The sequence below is a fragment of the Podarcis cretensis genome (assembly GCF_951804945.1).
Source record: "Podarcis cretensis genome assembly, chromosome: 14".
Classification (NCBI taxonomy): Eukaryota; Metazoa; Chordata; class Lepidosauria; order Squamata; family Lacertidae; genus Podarcis; species Podarcis cretensis.
Genome location: NC_137183.1, coordinates 42,359,882 through 42,379,181, shown reverse-complemented (window position 1 = coordinate 42,379,181; position 19,300 = coordinate 42,359,882). Strand labels below are relative to the sequence as shown.

General features: G+C 45.0%; 1 protein-coding gene across 1 annotated transcript in view; it reads left to right on the top strand.

The window, feature by feature from the left end:
* The window catches only part of LOC307203194 (acyl-coenzyme A synthetase ACSM5, mitochondrial-like), a 20,227-nt gene extending 927 nt beyond the window's left edge, over positions 1–19,300 (top strand). The window contains exons 2-14 of the mRNA XM_079953830.1: positions 1,585–1,806; positions 7,846–8,056; positions 9,715–9,922; positions 10,948–11,091; positions 11,890–12,046; positions 14,213–14,292; positions 15,102–15,225; positions 16,051–16,131; positions 16,658–16,759; positions 17,599–17,726; positions 17,819–17,918; positions 18,659–18,778; positions 18,998–19,300. Coding sequence (XP_079809956.1) covers positions 1,618–1,806; positions 7,846–8,056; positions 9,715–9,922; positions 10,948–11,091; positions 11,890–12,046; positions 14,213–14,292; positions 15,102–15,225; positions 16,051–16,131; positions 16,658–16,759; positions 17,599–17,726; positions 17,819–17,918; positions 18,659–18,778; positions 18,998–19,084 — 1,731 coding nt within the window. The 5' untranslated portion in view covers positions 1,585–1,617 and the 3' untranslated portion in view covers positions 19,085–19,300. The remainder of the gene's footprint in view (positions 1–1,584; positions 1,807–7,845; positions 8,057–9,714; positions 9,923–10,947; positions 11,092–11,889; positions 12,047–14,212; positions 14,293–15,101; positions 15,226–16,050; positions 16,132–16,657; positions 16,760–17,598; positions 17,727–17,818; positions 17,919–18,658; positions 18,779–18,997) is intronic.

Below are 19,300 nucleotides of genomic sequence, written 5' to 3'. Positions count from 1 at the left end.
ACATCTGGAGGGCTGAGTTTGCCTATGCCTGGTCAGGAGGCTCTGCCAAAGTTTTGCAGGAAGGGAAGTGATGGGGAAGTGCTCTTGGAAAGTGCGAGAGAACACTTACAATCATGGAACTGTGGAGTTGGAAGGGACCCTGAGGGCCATCTAGTTCAACCCGCTGCAATGCACTCGTTTTGACACAGTATCCCCTAAGTGCAATGAACCCGTTGCCTGGAAATCCCTGCTGTGTGTCGTGATGGAAGCTGAGCTGCAAAGGGTTGCTTCCAGAAAATTTTTATCAAAAGCGGTCCCATTGAACTAGCCATGCCCATTGATTTCAATGGGTCTACTCGGATTAGGATGAACAGTGGACACCACTGCAAGCATCTTTAGAAGGTGGACTCTTGATCATTGGAGGTATTTAAGCAGAGATTGGATGACCATCTGTCGGGGATTCGTTAGCTGGGCTTTCTTCATTGCAGGGGGTTAAACAAGATGACCCTTGGCATTCCCTTCCATGTCTACAATTCTGTGCTTCTTTGGACAGGGGGCATTTGGTGGAGAGGGTGGGGTCTGCTCTGCTCCAATGTGATTGCACCACGATTGTTCGAGAGATTAGATTTCAGTCAGGTAATTCAGACGGCTTGGCTTCGGTCCATCCCTTACCCCTGCTCAATATCGTGTATCTTACTTTGCTTACATAAAAGTGTTTCCCATGTGATTCACGGCGATATTGTGAAACTCTCTCTGACTCACTCTCTTCCTTCTGTTTATTTAGCCGTTTATTTAGCTGTTTATTGAGCCTTGTATACTTTGTTAGCCAAGGGATGCGGGTGGCGCTGTGGGTTAAACCACAGAGCCTAGGACTTGCCGATCAGGAGGTCGGCGGTTCGAATCCCTGCAACGGGGTGAGCTCCCATTGCTCGGTCCCAGCTCCTGCCAACCTAGCAGTTTGAAAGCACGTCAAAGTGCAAGTAGATAAATAGGCATCGCTCCGGTGGGAAGGTAAACGGCGTTTCCGTGTGCTGCTCTGGTTCGCCAGAAGTGGCTTAGTCATGCTGGCCACATGGCCCGGAAGCTGTCTGCGGACAAACGCCAGCTCCCTTGGCCTATAGAGCGAGATGAACGCACAACCCCAGAGTCAGTCACGACTGGACCTAATGGTCAGGGGTCCCTTTACCTTTACTTTGTTAGCCAAGGACCCTCAGAAAATCGGGAGTCAGCCCCTTTTCTCTTCTTTGTACATATTTGAGACATCTGCAGCATGTGAAAACAGAGCATCCTGCACAAACACCACTCATCCATTTTGCAGGGTGGAGTTTGGGAGATGAGCTGATAGGTTTGGGAAGCTCAGGAGTAGAGCATCTGCTTTGAGTGCAGAACGCCCCTCGTTCAATCCTTGACATCTCCACATAGGGCTGAGAACATCCCTTGAGAGCTGCTGCCAGTCTGTGTAGACAACACTGAGCTAGATGGACTCAATATAAGTCGGTTTCCTGCCTTTGGGATCCATAAGGTTGTGGCTCTGCTGCTATATTGACTGCTTTGAGGCTTACAGAGTCTTCAGGGTTTTTCTGCTCTCAAAACATGTCACTGCAGAGAGACCAAGCTGGTTGATGCCCTCAAGCTGCCATGAAGACCTTGCTTCGATGCTTCTGGAGCCTGCGGCAGCCTCCTTGCACTCTCTTTCGCCAAGCCAAGAGACACCTGGCCTCTCCGATCATCTCGCATTACGAAGCTATAAACCATGGTGAACTGGATGTGCCTGAGTATTTTAATTTTGCCAGGGATGTTCTGGACAGGTGGACCCAAGAGGAAAAGGTAGGGGTTTGGCTGTTTGTGGGGGGGACAGGTAGGAAAACCAAATATTAATAGTACTGTAGTGCACTTGGTCTCCCTGGAGCACAGAGGAACCTGAAACTTATTTTTTAAAATAAAAGTAAAAATTAAACAATAGCAACATTTATATTCTTCACAAAGTTTATACACCTCTTGATTGTAACAACTACCACCACCACCACAACAACAATCCCCAAAGCGGTGTATAAAACAGATCAAACAAATTATCAATAAAAATGAACAACAATAACTTGAGATTTTTGAACTTTTTAAATAGCAGTAGACTACTAAAAACAGATTAACGCTTGCATCAAGAAGAAAAACTTCAATAATGCACAAGAATAAAGAAAAACAATGCAACGGAATAATTTTTTAAAAATATATATATTTGGGTTGTTTCATTCATATTCCATGGAGGGAAAATATTTTGATTAGAATTGCTGGTGTTTGAGGGTAGTAATATTTTTTTAAAGGGTTTATTTTATTCATAAATATCAGGATGCCTTCAAAGTCTTATATTCTCATTTAAAGAGGAAAAGTTACTAAGAATTCCACATAGTAGCATATTTCACAGGAGCCATTTGAAACATCAATAATATACAAAATAATTTTTTGCAACATAGTTGAAAATGAAGCATAGAGGCTGGTGGCTTCATTCAGCGATGTGTTCCCCAAATTGAAAGATGCAGGGAAGTCTTGGATTCAACCCTCCAAGACCGCCTGATTCTTGTGTCAGGAGCATCCTCCTCCACGATGCCGCCTTCTTCTTCTTCTTCTTCTTCTTCTTCTTCTTCTTCTTCTTCTTCTTCTTCTTCTTCTTCTTTGGCGATCCCTTGTAGCCAAGGAAGGTTATCTTCCATAAACACGGTTTTAACAATGAGTCCGTAAGTGACTGTGGAGGCCAATTCTGGATCCACACGTCCTTCCACAGTGGGGACATTGGTTTCCGGGCGGGAGTTGATCACGGTGTAGATTTGCCAAGCGTGCCTTCCTCTTAGCACGTTTCTCCCTTGCGTCCTGAGTTCGAATGTCTTCAAAGCCCATGGCACCTTTGGTAAAGGCTGTTCTCCAATTGGAGCGCTCGCAGGCCAGTGTTTCCCAGTTGTCTGTTTTTATACTACATTTTTTAAGATTTGCACTGATTGACATAAACTAGACAGACCACTGCTACTTTGAAGCTTGCCTGCCAGAAACGTGTCCCAAGTGTATTGTCACTGAAGGGTTAACAACATCCCATCCTCCCTTATTTGCCTATACCACAGCATAGAATAATGCAGTTCAGTGATGTCTTTAAATCTCTTTTGTTGACCACCAGCATTACACTTTCCATTTTTAAGTTCAGAATAATGTAGTTGGTTTGGAAGACGATCGTCAGGCATCCGCACAACATGACCAGTCCAACGAAGCTGATGTTGAAGAATCACTGCTTCAACACTGGTTGAAGCACCTTGCCTTCAATCGCCATTTGTTCCCTCTGCTGACTTCAGCTGTAGCTCAGTGATTAAGCAGGTGTGTTGCATGCAGAAGGCCTCAGGTTTAGAGAGACCTCCATCTGAATCCCTGGAGAGCTTCTGACAGTCGCTGCGGCACAATATTGAGACAGATGGACCAATGGTCTGACTTGGCCTGAGGCGGCTTCCTGTGTTCCTTCTCTCACACATAGGAGGGGGAAGGCCACTTAAGCGAAGGGCTCTAGCTCAGTGATAGAACATATGCACACAGAAAGTCCTGTGTTCGATTTCCGGCATCTCCAGTTAGGGCTGGGAGGCTCCTGTGCCTGAAAACCTGGACAGCTCCAGCAGGTCAGTGTAGAGAAAACCAGAATAGATGTACCAATGGACTGGCTCTTTCTAAGGCATCTTGCGTTCCTATGATGTAGGCCTGCGACATAAAAATATATGGAGTTTGGCTGCAGCTGAGGAAATAACCCACAAAGTAATGGCGCTGACAGGAATAGAGAAAAATGGTTGCTTTTTTCAGCTACCTGACATGAAGGACATGAAGTTGTTTTAAATGTTGATTTTAATGCTATAACCCATCCTAGGACCTTAGGTTCAAGGGAGAGTAATAAATGATTTACTGCAATAATGATGATGATTACATTGTTATTATTAATAATAAAATTAATACTTACCTGACTGGTAAAATTAATACTTACACTCCTCTTCATCCTGGAGAAGAGTGACTAGTGGGGTGCCACAGGGTTCTGTCTTGGGCCCGGTCTTATTCAACATCTTTATCAACGACTTGGATGATGGACTCAAGGGCATCCTGATCAAATTTGCAGATGACACCAAACTGGGAGGGGTGGCTAACACCCCAGAGGACAGGATCACACTTCAAAAGGACCTTGACAGATTAGAGAACTGGGCCAAAACAAACAAGATGAATTTTAACAGGGAGAAATGTAAAGTATTGCACTTGGGCAAAAAAAATGAGAGGCACAAATACAAGATGGGTGACACCTGGCTTGAGAGCAGTACATGTGAAAAGGATCTAGGAGTCTTGGTTGACCACAAACTTGACATGAGCCAACAGTGTGACGCGGCAGCTAAAAAAGCCAATGCAATTCTGGGCTGCATCAATAGGAGTATAGCATCTAGATCAAGGGAAGTAATAGTGCCACTGTATTCTGCTCTGGTCAGACCTCACCTGGAGTACTGTGTCCAGTTCTGGGCACCACAGTTCAAGAAGGACACTGACAAACTGGAACGTATCCAGAGGAGGGCAACCAAAATGGTCCAAGGCCTGGAAACAATGCCTTATGAGGAACGGCTAAGGGAGCTGGGCATGTTTAGCCTGGAGAAGAGGAGGTTAAGGGGTGATATGATAGCCATGTTCAAATATATAAAAGGATGTCACATAGAGGAGGGAGAAAGGTTGTTTTCTGCTGCTCCAGAGAAGTGGACACGGAGCAATGGTTCCAAACTACAAGAAAGAAGATTCCACCTAAACATTAGGAAGACCTTCCTGACAGTAAGAGCTGTTCGACAGTGGAATTTGCTGCCAAGGAGTGTGGTGGAATCTCCTTCTTTGGAGGTCTTTAAGCAGAGGCTTGACAACCATATGTCAGGAATGCTCTGATGGTGTTTCCTGCTTGGCAGGGGGTTGGACTCGATGGCCTTTGTGGTCTCTTCCAACTCTATGATTCTATGATTCTATGATTCTATGACTGCTGGCAAGATTGACAGGAGTGTTGATGCCTGCTGATGTTCATTGCTTGTCTTTAGCTGTCTAGTTATATTTTGTTGTACATCCTTGAAAATTAGTAAAAAATACTTTGGAAACAGCAGAACAGAAGCAAGATCCTGGCACTAGATATCACATACATACAGACACACACCGCCGCTTTCCTTTTTCTTTGCCTATTTTAAAAAAATATTTTAAATGAAGAATTCCCCATAATACAGTAAGATTACAACTACAGAAAATACAAATCAAATAAGTAAAATATGGAGTCCTCTCTTAAAAGTACCGTATTTTTCGCTCTATAAGACGCACCAGACCACAAGACGCACCTAGTTTTTGGAGGAGGAAAACAAGAAAAAAAATATTCTGAATCTCAGAAGCCAGAACAGCAAGAGGGATCGCTGTGCAGTGAAAGCAGCAATCCCTTTTGCTGTTCTGGCTTCTGGGATAGCTGTGCAGCCTGCATTTGCTCCATAAGACGCACACACATTTCCCCTTACTTTTTAGGAGGGAAAAAGTGAGTCTTATAGAGCAAAAAATACGGTAATTCTCGGCCCTTACCACTCACAGAGAACAGTAGTTCCTGCTCCTCCCAGCGCTGACCTGGGATATTTCCTTTCTCCTCCAAGTCCGAGAGACCCGACATTTCCCTATCTCTCTCTCTCTCTCTTTTTTATAAATGATATTTATTCAAATTTTAAAGGTTACAAAGGGAAGCAAAAAAGAAAACAAAACCAATACATAAAAACAAGTCACATCAAAGAAAAAAGAAAAAAGAAAAACAGATAAAAAGGGGGGAAAAATACATACAATAAAAAAAGAACAAATCAAACCTTAACATAACTTTCTTTCTTTAGCTTATTTCCTTGACCTCCTCACACCTCCCCTCTATGTATTCTAGTTCAGTTAAATATTTCAGCAAATCCTTCATCTTTGTTTTTATCCTAATAATTTATCTTAATATACTGTAATTTTACATTCTCTTCTTTCACCAATTAACCATCCATTTTTACTTTATTTAATATTGTCTGTCATTAAAACTAATATATTTGAACTTGATCTCTTAAGACATTTCCCCTAGGGCCATAAAATTTTCATTCCACGATTTCCCATCTCTCATCAATTTTGTTTTTTAAGAAAATCTCCATATATACACTTTAAATTCCCAATTTTCTTCCACCGTCTCCCCTCCCCGGTCTCGGCCCCTGCCGTCAGTCCCATCAACCTCCAACAGTCCATCAACCTGGAGATCTTATATCCGAGGCTCTTAACTCTTCTTGACATCCCTTCTGCCGATCTTCTTGATAATCTTTGATGCTAAAAAGCAGATCTTGGGGGAGCTCCAACCCAATGATGCTTAGATTCCTTCTTAGCAAGTCCGCCAGATTTCCATAGTTGAGGCTAGGGCCCACAAAGTATTCCAAATCTTGTTTCACAATTCCTCCAAGTCCAAAGGCCCCAAAAGCTCCAAGCTCCTCCTGGCCCACATCCATATCCCAAAGGTCAATTGATCCCTGCATAAGGGGATCTCTCCCACTTTCCTTTTCCAAACCAGGCCAGGCTCCCATTTTTACAATCTGGCTTTTCCTAGTTACAGTCATATAGAGCTTCAACTTATAATCCTCCATTTGCCTCTGTAAGTTTAAGGCTCCCCTTGTATTGCATTATATTCAACAACGGCAACTTTCTCCTTCTCCAATTCATCAATTTGTTCAATTAAAATAGATTCCTGTGCCAGATTTTTGTCAACTTCTTTACTGCTGCCCACTTTTGTTCCCAAGATATCAATATTGGTAGCCATAATATCTATCTGTTTATGCAACTTTCCCAACAAATAGAATGTCCTATTCAGTACAGAGACTACTTCTTCCTTAGCCGACATTCTTGAGATGTTCAAGGTCAAAACTGATTTCCCACAGTCTTTATCTTAGCAGCTGCACTCTTGTAACAATGTTCCAAGGCTCCCTCTAGAGGAAGCCAGACTTCATTTGTATCAATCCACACAATTCCAGCACAATTCCAAAAGTAAATTTAGTGACAATTTTTAGTTACTTTTTCTTCTTTTTAAGCGCAGAAGCGGACAATGGAAACAATGTCCTTCTTTTAGACTAGCTGTCAAATTTATCCTGTTCACCGTCGATGGGCTTTTTGCAAACCGCTCCCAGGTTCAGAGACGTGGTGCTTCAATTTTAAGTTTTCACCTTCTCCTACAGGTTCTCCCCCGCTTCCAGGGGGGGATTAAATAATTTCAATCAGTGGCGTTTTGATCCTTTACATAGGACTTTCCAAGACCTTAGTTAGCAAGTACTTTGCTTCAGTCTATTTACAGAAAGGGAAGGTGGACTTCCTGTTTGAGCCTTCCCCGTTCGGTGCCAAATTAACTTATTTAAGAGTCCAATCTTCCGTTCTACTCACGGGTTGTTGTTTAAAGTCCAATTGTCCACAGGAAAAAAGTCAGCGCTCTCCGACAGCGGCAATGCGGCTTCACTCCGTGAAAGAAGCGGTCGATTCAAAGCACCGTGCCGCTCACCCCACGTCGCTCCGGATTCCCGTTGCCGGGTCTCCCCGCGAGTAGGGGGGGCGCAAAAGGTTCCAGCCGAATCCCAAGTTCACAGGCTTCTTCCGCCTGTGATTTCTGGGGGTCTCCGCCTTCGCCGTGGCGGTCAGACCCTATTTCTCACGGAGCGGGTTCCTCCCGATCGGAGGAGCTCCGCCATTGCCCTATCTCTCACCCAAGGTCCTCCATTGGCCACAACTGACCACACTTCTATATGATTCATACATATAAAATGGCTCTGTGGATTAGGTTGTTAATAATGTCTTCTCTGCTAGGATGGAAAGAGGCCTCCGAACCCAGCCTTCTGGTGGGTGGATGACCAGAGCAAAGAGGTGAAGTGGAGCTTTGAGGAGCTGGGAGTCTTATCCCGGAAAGCTGCCAACATGCTGGCCAATCCCTGCGGCTTACAGACGGGCGACAGGGTCATGGTGGTTCTTCCAAAGCTTCCCGAATGGTGGCTGATGAATGTGGCTTGTATCCGGACAGGTCAGTCAAGATTCGAGGAGAGAAAAGAGGGGGCTCCCTCCCCAGAAAAAGTGCTGTTTTCCCCAGTGAGAAGATTTAGCAGTAGACAAATATTCTCCACTGACAGCTTGACAAAAAAAACAGCAACACAATTTGCGGGGAAATTGGGAGGAAAGGGAATGCATTGCAGGATTCTCAGCTAAAGAATCCATGACATTGTACTCTTTGGATTTGGTCAGACAACCAGCTACAGATCCACATAACAATTTACATTCATTCAATCCCACATTTTACCAGCTTCCTTGAAAAAATACCATGGGGAACATTGTCAATAGCAGGCATCCCCAAACTCGGCCCTCCAGCTGTTTTGGAACTACAACTCCCATCATCCCTAGCTAACAGGACCAGTGGTCGGGGATGATGGGAATTGTAGTCCCAGAACATCTGGAGGGCCGAGTTTGGGGGTGCCTGGTCAAAAGCATTACCGAAATCAAGATTTCAGTTTTAAAATAAATTACTGTGTGGGAGGGAGAAGGAGCTGCAGAAGTGATGAAACCCACGTGCTCCCTTCTTTCATTTCCTGGCTAGCTTCAGAGGTCTGCATTTTTTAGAACGGATCAGTATTTTATTTATTTATTCACTGCAGGGGTGGGGAACCTCAAGCTTGGGAGGCAAACGTGGCCCTCTAAGCCTCTCTATCTGGCTCTGGGAATTCTCCCTGGCCATACCCCAGGATGTGTCCTTGAACTCCCATGATGCCTCTTGCTTGTCCGAAAAGAGGATCTAGAAGGGTGTGAGAATGTGTGGAGTTTGCAGGTTTTGCTCTTCCCACTTAAGCCCTTGGCCGCACCCACCAATGTCAGGTGTCCCTCAGACTGGAATGTGACCCTTTGGCTGAAAATGGTCCCACATACCTGCTTTACAGGGTCTAAGTTGCCCCTCTTCCTCCTAGGAAAGTCGGGACAAAAAATAGTTCCCCCGCCATTTTCTCCACACGTGAGGAAGGTTAGGCTCAGAGATAGTGACTGGCCCAATGAGTCATCTAGCAAGTCTGACAGATTACTGGGAATTTTTACCTTGGTTTCTCCAGAGGTAGTCCAACAGTCTAGCCCAGGAATGGGGAACCTTTGGGCCCTCAGGTGTCGCTGAACTACAACTCCCATCAGCCCCTAACAGCTAAAATAAGAGAACCCAATGATGATTGCTTTGTGGAAGAGTGGAAGCCTCTTTTGGATTATGGAAATAAATATTATAGTATGATAAATTCATGATCAGGATTTGAACTATGTGGAACAGAAGGAATTAAAGATTATTGTATTGTTGTTATGATATAAGAGAGAGGAGATAAGGTGCAGCATAGGGGAGAAATAATAAAAAAACCACCATGGAAAACAGGGTGGGAAGCCAATAAAACAAAAGAAAAATTCATTATGTATTGGGGTGTATATTAAATTTTTGAAATTTAATAAAATATAAATGAATAAAACAACAACTCCCCCCAGTCCTGGATATTGACCATACTGCTTGGGGCTGACAGAACATCTGAAGGACCCAAAGTTCTCCATAGCTGCTCTAACCACTACACCACCTTAGAATGAGACACCACTGTGTGTGCAGCCTTCCCAAGCATGGAGACTTTCTGGGTTTCCTGCTCACGTCATTCTCTGCTTCTTTTCTAGGTGTTGTTTTCATCCCAGGGACGCCCCAGTTAACCGCCAAAGACATCTCCTACAGGCTCCAGGCTTCCAAAGCCAAAGGCATCGTGGTCAGCGACGCCTTGGCCCCCGCAGTGGACTCGGTCCTGTCCGAATGCAAGTTTCTGAAAACCAAGCTTCTTGTGTCTGACAGCAGCAGAGATGGCTGGCTGAACTTCAGGGATCTCGTCCAGTAAGCATTGCAACAGACATGAATCGATAGCAGTAGAGATATTATTTAGATCAGTGGTCTTCAGCTGGTGCAGATTAATACCCAGGTCTGACTTCCCAAGCTGCAACATGGGATCCATTTTCACTTTTGATTTATACAGTGGTGCCTCGCAAGACGAAAAGAATCCGTTCCGCGATTCTCTTCGTCTAGCGGTTTTTTCATCTTGCGAAGCAAGCCCATTGACGGCTTAGCGGATTAGCGCTATTAGCAGCTTTTAGCGGCTTTTAGCGGCTTATCGGCTTATCGGATCAGCTGATAAGCGGCTTAGCGGCTTAGAAAAAGGGGGGTAAGGAAAAAAAAGTCGGAAAAACTTGCAAGCCCATAGGGAAATTCGTTTTGCGAAGCGCCTCCAAAACGGAAAACCCTTTCGTCTAGCGGATTTTCCGTCTTGCGAAGCGTTAGTCTTGCAGGGCACCACTGTACTCAATAGCAGAGCTGGACCGCTCATCAGACTGGATGAGGCAGCTGCATCAGGCAGCATCCCCCAAGGGGAGGCGTGCCTTTTCTGCCACCAGTCTCCCTGACCCCTAGAGGCAGAGAGGAGCTGGCAGCAGAGCTCTCCTCCTGCTGAGTTGGTGAGAGGGGAGGCATTCAGCCACTGGGAGAGCAGGGTTCGAATCCCCATTCAGCCATCAAGCTCAGAGGGTGACCTTGGGCCAGTCACTGTCTCTTAGCATAACCTCACAGGTTGTTGTGAGGATGAAATGGAGGGGAGGAGAACCACATACACCACCTTGAGATCCTTGGAAGATAAAGGTGGTACATAAATTTAATAATAATAATAATAATAATAATTTGAAAGTAGTGCCATAGTGCTTTCAGCCTATGGTGTGGATGTGGCCAATGACCCACTGGATTTCTGCCAAGGGTTACCGAATGGGTGCAGGATTCCAGCTGCTAGGTTCTGCTCATGATGTGTGTGTGTGGCTGCTGAGGAAGGGGAAAGTGTTGCCTGTCAATGCCATGCAATGTGATTGCTTTTTAAGATCAGCGTCTTCCGACCACGACTGCGCAAAGACCAAGAGCGAGGACACAATGGCCATTTACTTTACAAGTGGAACCACAGGAGCTCCCAAAATGGTGGAACATTCCCACTGCTTCCACGGCATTGGATTGATATCTGCCGCCAGGTAAAGCTTCAAAGTGCCATGGTAGCAAAAGCAGGGAATGGATGAGTCATAATAATAATAATAATAATAATATATTTATACCCCGCCCATCTGGCTGAGTTTCCCCAGCCACTCTGGGCGGCTCCCAATCAAATGTTTAAAACAGTACAGCATTAAATATTAAAAACTTCCCTAAACAGGGCTGCCTTCAGATGTCTTTTAAAGATAGGATAGCTGCTTATTTCCTTCACATCTGAAGGGAGGGTGTTCCACAGGGTGGGCGCCACTACCGAGAAGGCCCCCTGTCTGGTTCCCTGTAACCTCACTTCTCTCAATGAGGGAACCGCCAGATGGCCCTCGGAGCTGGATCTCAGTGTCTGGGCTGAATGATGGGGGTGGAGACGCTCCTTCAGGTATACATGGCATTCTGGATTGGGGCCTTCTTTGGGGATACTCTAATGACAGGGGTGGGGAATAGGATGCGGCTGCTGAGCTATATTCTGAGCCCTTCTCCTGGTCAGTAGGGATGGAGGAAGAATACGATTTGGCTTACTTTTACAGGATCTACATTGGTATCTTCTCAACATTATTAAATAGTGTTTTGTAATGCTTAATGGCAGTTTTCCATTGTCAGCGGCTCACTGCTCTACAGTTCGCCACCTGTATGGACTTTGCACTCTTTAGCCGACTCACCTTCTGCCTCCTTCAGCCTGATTTGCAGCACTTTTGCTGAGTCATCCTGTAACCTGCTTCCCAGAATCCTGATGCCCCGAGTCAGCAACTGGTTCCCCGTCTTCTGCTCCTTTCCCACATACATAGGCGCTGCATGGGTTTGTCTCCTTCGGCTATATTCTGGAATACGTCGGACCCAGGATGGGTTAAGACGACATGGAGTGGTGTTTTTGGTCCATGGATCAATGGGTCGTGCGTCTTTGTACACCGCCTGCCGCAATTTGAACCCGCCATCGTACTGAACGTAAGCGTGCAGGGCATTGCAGTGCCCTTTATGATGGTTCAGAAACGTCAGTTGACCCTAAATACAGCAACCGAGTTACTGATTGTGGTTCTGCTTGGAGCTTGTACAGTGGTACCTTGACTAAATTCCAGTCTATTATAAGTCCATTTTGGACTAAGTCCAATTGCAACCCGGAAATGAGTGCTCCGGGGTGAGTCTTTTTTTGACATAAGTCGGGCCCTGCTGCTGTTTTAGGGGTCGATTTTCATCGTCTGGTTCCCATTGAGGGTGTTTCGTTTGTTAATTGAGTCCCTCGCTGCTAATCAGAGGCTTTCTGTTGAGTCTGCCAGCTGTTGAGTCCTGAGCACCCATGCAACACAGTGATATTTGGAGGTTTTGTTTTTTCTATTTTTTGTGGTTTGGTTTGTGTGGCTTTTTCAGTTTTTTGACTGTGACTTCATTTTATGGGACTGACCTGTGACTGGCTTGTGACTTCGTTTTTGTGACTTGTTTTTGTGACTATGTGGAACCCAGTTCAGCTACTGGTTGATTGTATGACTGCAGAAATGGATAAAAGCCCCCCATCCAAACAATGACTATCATTATGTTATCCCCCCCCCCCCATCATACAGTGGTACCTCTGGTTACATATGCTTCAGGTTACAGACTCCGCTAACCCACAAATAGTGCTTCAGGTTAAAAACTTTGCTTCAGGATAAGAACAGAAATTGTGCTTCGGTGGCGCGGCGGCAGCAGGAGGCCCCATTAGCTAAAGTGGTGCTTCAGGTTAAGAACAGTTTCAGGTTAAGAACGGACCTCCGGAACGAATTAAGTACTTAACCCGAGGTACCACTGTATTTATTTTATAGTACAGTACATTGATTATTGCCTTCATTTTATGGATCAATGGTCTCATTACAGTAAAATTCCTGTTAAATTGCTGTTTTAGGGGGTGTTTTTCATTGTCTAGAATGGATCAATCCATTTTCAATTACTTTCTATGGGAAAGCACGCCTTGCTTTAAGTCTGCTTTGTTTTAAGACCGGACTTCTGGAATGGATTATGGTCTTAAATCAAGGTACCACTGTATATAAATCCTGTTTTAAAACAGCTGAACTGGTTGCACATTTGTCTTCAGGGCCCAATTCAAAGTGCACATGTTGGTGATTGAAGCTAATTTTTCTAAGGAGAGGATCTTTATCTGTTGTGAGGCAGATGTTTAACCAGCATGCAAGAAATCTCGCCCAGGCTACGGGCTCTACCTTTTGTTGACCTCCCTCTAGACACAAGGCCGCATAGGGTACACAGTGTGGGACAGCAAAAATCTTAAGAAGGAAAGCTGTCTGCACACGTTCTACCAGCTGGGTAAACCCTGGCAGCCAGACTGGAATTCCGTAGAGAAATTGAGCTATAACTTTGGCATTGAAGACCTTGAGGGCAGAGGGGATATGCGAATTACCTCTTGTTATAAAGAAATGCATTATGGCCTGCATAGATAAGGTACAGCAACTTGGGCTGTCAGTGGAATTTTTGTGATCAATGTCCGCACCATCTACCAAGGCTATAATAAAAACTAAGTTGTGGGACATTGAACGCCAGGAACTAACAGCAGCAGCAGAGAAAACATGTTCCCCTCTTAACTTTTAACTTTCTTGGGCATATGAAATTAACCACAATTATTTTGAATTTTTGCTTAATCCTCAAGAAAGAAGGGCATTTTCGCTGGCCAGGTTTTAATTCAAATCCTTCAAACCTCCTATGGGGAAGATTCTTGGGAATGGCGGAAGGAGAAAGAATTTGCCCATGTGAAGACCATCAGGTGGAAACTCTTACACATATGGTTCTTAAATGTAAACTATATGTTGATCTCCGCCAGCAGTTCCTAGATCAACTACATCCCCAAATGGAAACCAGAGTTAGAGGTCATACATTTTCTATTATTGGGGAATAATCAGGAGCTCACCAAGTTAGCGGCAAAATATCTTTATCTGGTTTTTTGTCGTTGAAACACATTGCAGATGTCTGATCTCCCTGGAGACCTAGAGATGTAATGTTAGACTGCTTTGCCTCTTTCATTTGACAAATGTTTTGTGTCACTGGGAAGGCGGTAATTCCGTATTGATTTGCTATGGATGTTTGTACGTGATGCCAATAAAAGGTTTGATGATCTTGATTGTCTCTATCTAGACTCTTGCCCGATACCCAATCACCACGTTCTGCACAGCTCCTACAGGATTCCGTATGTTGGTGCAGCAGGATCTTGCCAGGTACTTTTTACTGGGCTAACTGGAAAAGCGAATGCAAGGGGAAATGTCCTGTGTAAGCTGATGGGTGCCCTCCAGATTGTTGCCCTCGGTAGGCTTTGTGTCTCTTGGGCTGATGGGATTCCCCGTCCCCAGTCTAGGAAATGCGTGTGAAAATGCATGTGTGTCACTGCTAAGAGAGCATCATCTGTCCATATATGGAGAAGGGTCAGAGGTCAGAAGTGGAGCATCTGCTTTGCATGCAGAAGGCCCCAATCCTCAGCATCTCCAAGTAGGGCTGGGAGACACCCCTGTCTGAAACCCCGGAGAACTGTTGCCAGCCAGCGAAAACAATACTGAGTGAGATGGGCCAGTGGGCTGGCTCTGCTAAGGCAGCTCTCTATGTTCATCAACTTCCTGTAGGATAAATAGTGGGGTTTTTTTCAGATAGTGCTGTGTTTCCATTTTAAATCATGGAGGTTTTGGGGAGAGTATGGCTGAGTGAGCAGGAACACTTCCTGCTGCAACATTTTGTTGCAGTCATGGGTGTCCATGGGTGGGGCGGGCAGTTGCTCCCCCTGGATGAATCATAACCCCTAGGTTCCTACCTTTCATTTTATAAAAAAAAACCTGAGAGAAAACATACAGGCAACATTTTCTCTCTCTCTCTCTCTCTCTCCCTCTCTCTCTCTCTCTCTCTCTCAAATTAGCCTGATCCTCGCTTTCAGTTTCACTTTGTCTGCCCCCTACCCCTGCCCTGAAAAATTATTGTAGGCACCCATGGGTGCAAGCCTCACTTGTGGGTTTACTAATTGTCGCCATTTCTTATCAAGCTACAAATTCCCAAGCTTGGAGCATTGTGTGACAGGAGGGGAACCGCTCAACGCAGAGGTGTTGGAGCGATGGAAAACCCACACAGGGGTGGATATCTATGAAGGCTATGGACAAACAGAAACAGTATGTTTATCTTCTTTCTGGCGTGGCTGGGCATCTGGCAAACTCACCACAATGCAGTTGATAGATCTTTTAAATCAAGGGTGGTGTGGGGAAGGCCTTTTCAGCCCAGCCTTTTCTGAGGAAACTTCCGGGGGCTGCATGCCAGTGGGCTGAGTAGGAAATACAAAAATTGCCTCTGTATAGGAGGCTGGTTTCCACATACATTTCTGTAGCCCTTTTGCTCCCAGACAAAAAACTGTGTCTGTCTATATTTCCTATCTGTCTTTGTTTTGAAGCAGCTGGGGGAGTAAAGGCTTGCATTTGGGAATTCAGGACTCTGCATGACAAAGTGAGAAGCCATGATGGCTTAAGGGTTTTCAGGACGCTCCTGACATTTTGGGGGCAGTTGGAGACTAGGCAATATTTTCTGCTCAAGCAACAATGGAGAGGGCTTATTACCCTCCCAAACTACAGTGGTGCCTCGCAAGACGAAATTAATCCGTTCCGCGAGTCTCTTCGTCTAGCGGTTTTTTCGTCTTGCGAAACAAGCCCATTGACGGCTTAGTGGATTAGCGCTATTAGCGGCTTATCGGCTTAGCAGATAAGCGGCTTAGCGGCTTAGAAAAAGGGGGGATAAAGGAAAAAAACCCGCAGGAACTCGCAATACATTTTCGTCTTGCGAAGCAAGCCCATAGGGAAATTCGTTTTGTGAAGCACCTCCAAAACGGAAAACCCTTTCGTCTAGCGGGTTTTCCGTCTTGCGAGGCATTCGTCTTGCGGGGCACCTCTGTAGTGAGAACTCTCAAATGTTATTTGGCTTTGTTTTATCTCTCTCTGCTCTTACAGGTAGCCATCTGTACGAATGTTAAAGGGATGAAAATCAAACCGGGCTCCATGGGAGTGGCGTCTCCACCGTATGATGTCCAGGTACAAGCACGAATATAAACTTACCAGACTGGTGTCCGTCTGAAGACTGGGCAACCTGTTTATTGAGCACTCACCTTGATTTGTTTGTACAGAGTTTGCAGGGAGGTTAAATGATGTTTACTGAGTGTTCATTCTACTTTGTTGTGAGGTGGTTGGGCAACACTGCATCAAGGAAGTCCCACATTTTCCAGTGTATCTTCCAGTCACTTTCCTTACTTCCAAAACTCTGATTTGGTGGGGCGGGAATGGGTTTTAAAATTGTATTCCATAGAACTTAATGGAAATCACTAGAAACGTATTCCCACCATCACTAATCTAAATATTCTAATTCATTTCCCATTTCTTGATATACTGGCCTATAATGGAACCCTGGGAGCAAGCAGAGATATCCGTCTTAACGGGAGCCATTGAGAACCGAGCCAAACCGTAAAGTGTACCATTGTTCGTGGAGATATGTGTGTGACTTTTAAATCAACAAAGGTTGGCTGAAACAATATAAGCGTTTTTTTATCTTTTGCTTCTACAGATTGTGGATGATGAAGGCAAAATTCAGCCTCCGGGGGTAGAAGGGGACATTGCTATCAGAATCAAACCAAAGCGACCGTTTTGCCTTTTCTCACAGTACTTAGTAAGTATTATTTTTAGCATGTCAACAACGTGGTGATAGATAGAACAGCTTCACTTTGCAACCAAGCTGAGGACATCAGTTGCATTTAGCTCCAGGTCTAGATTTTTGCTATGTTACAGGGTCCAGTGGTAGTACAACATGCAGTGTATTAAGGCTGGATATGGATCTAATTGCATGCTAATCTAAGGTTCAATCCCCAGTATCTCTAGATAATGCTGGAAAAGATCTCTTTCAGAAACCTTGGAGAGCTTCTGCCAATCAGTGGAGACAATACTAGGCTAGGTGGATCAATAACCTAATCCTATTATAAGGGAGTTTCTTATGTTCCTACCCCTGATGCTCACAGCCATGTAGTTCCGCAAACCTGGCTGTTGTCAGGGGTGGGTGTTATCAGGCAGCTGGCAAGGCCCACATCCCAGCATGAGACCCACTGCCAATTCTTTTCGTCCTCCTGGCTCTGCTCCTCCTCTGCCTTGCTGTTTCTGCTTCTTCACCTGCCCTCTCCTGCAATAACAAGAGCAAGGAGTTTGAGCAGCATCCTCTGCTCATCTTGCCCTCTTCCCTTCGGGTGGTGGTTTGGTTTAGACTCCGGTGGACAGTACAAGCAAATAGGCTGCAGAGGTAGCAAAGAGATGGAGGAGGGAGGACCCACTCAGGGAAGGGAGGAAGAGAGAGCCTCTCGTTCAAGGGCCCACTGAGATCTGGAGTCAGCACTTTTTTGGCAGTAATCAAACCAAGAGCAATTCACCTTGCTATTTTGTCTTGGGACACCATTGCCAAAAGGGACAGACTGGCAGGCATCGGTGAAAATGTATTGAATGATGTTTGGTTGTTGTCAGGATAACCCTGAGAAAACCGCAGCCACCGAGCGTGGTGATTTTTATGTCACTGGAGACAGAGGGATTAAAGATGAAGAAGGCTATTTCTGGTTTGTTGGAAGATCAGATGATCTGATTAATTCTGCCGGGTAGGTTCAGTTCGGTTGGCTTCCCCCCTTTGACCTGTGCTATTAAGCGACAAAAGGCGTAGGAGTGACCTCCCCTTCCTTCTGTCTCTTAGGTATCGTATCGGCCCATTTGAAGTGGAGAGCGCCTTGATAGAGCACCCAGCTGTGGTGGAATCGGCTGTGGTCAGCAGCCCAGATCCTGTGAGAGGAGAGGTAACAGAGAGTCAGGCAGCCAACACATTCTGCAACACATGATACTCAGCAGCAGAAAGCCACACGCAGTGCGCTTGCTTGGGGAACATATCATAAATCTTGACACATTGCAGCGGTATAGGTGGTGCTGTATTTCAGACACATGCCTGAGCAGGGGAGGTATAAAAATGTTCTTGGTGGGCAAACTCACCTCGGTTCATTTGGCTGCAAAAAGAAAAGTGAAAAAAACAAAAAAACAGTTGCATCCCCAACGCCCATTTTTTGATGTTACCAGGATCTAAATATCCCCTGCAGATCCTGCCAATTTCCATGAGTTCCTAAATCTTCTTCTCTCCCTGCTCGCTCATCCCTATGGTTAATCCAACATTTAAGGATTAATCTATGTGTGCTTCCAGTTCTTTAAGTGAGGATCCGCCTGCTGCTAAAACAGCAACATTCATACTCAAGGGGCTCACAGGCTCAGAGAAACACCCAAGGTTTGCAGGCATACAAAACATTTAGGGGTGAATCCAAAGTGGGGGGGAAACCTTTTGAGGACTGAGCATGCTTAGTGGGAGGTAGAATGGAATGCAGTACCTTGAAAATGGCACCAGCTGGAACTCGGAACAGGAGCACAGAGCACTCCACACAGCAGTATTTTATTTTGGCTAATGATCAATATCCTATCCCAAGCACCCAGTCACACTGATGCCTATTTTTTCTTCTGAGTCGTTAATGCATATATGATTGGCATCCCATAGGTGGTGAAAGCCTTTGTCATCCTGTCTTCTGCCTTTATATCGCACGATCCAGAAAAATTAATCAAGGAGCTCCAGGATCACGTGAAAAATGTGACTGCTCCTTACAAGTATCCTAGAAAGGCAAGTATCTTCCCAGGTCCTAACAGGGAAATTAAAATGGGTTGTAGATTCGTTGAAATTGGTGAACATGATTAATTTAGACATTAATTTCAGTGTGTCTATTGTGAAGAGGAATTGACTGGTTTTTAAATTGTTTTGCAAACTCTGAGATGCTCTGGTAATGAATTAGTCCAAGGCTGCAAAAAAACTGAGATGCACTCTCATTTTTTGCCTACCCAGGTTGAGTTTGTTCGGGAGTTGCCCAAGACGGCAGCAGGGAAAATCCGAAGGAACGTATTAAGGAATCAAGAATGGGGAAGAGTGTAGCTTTGGCTGAACATCTGCAAACGAAGAACCTTCCTGCAGTACTGCTGTTTGTCGGCAAAGAGGTTCACTCAAAAAAATGTACTCTCCATTAAAGTTACTTCTAAAAGTTTCATCTGATTGTCCCCTCACCTGAAATGTTGGACTTGCAGTTTCCCTTCTTTCCAAAGTGGAACCATGATGCGTCAGGAACCCTCAATCATTCTGTCTCCTTTTTTT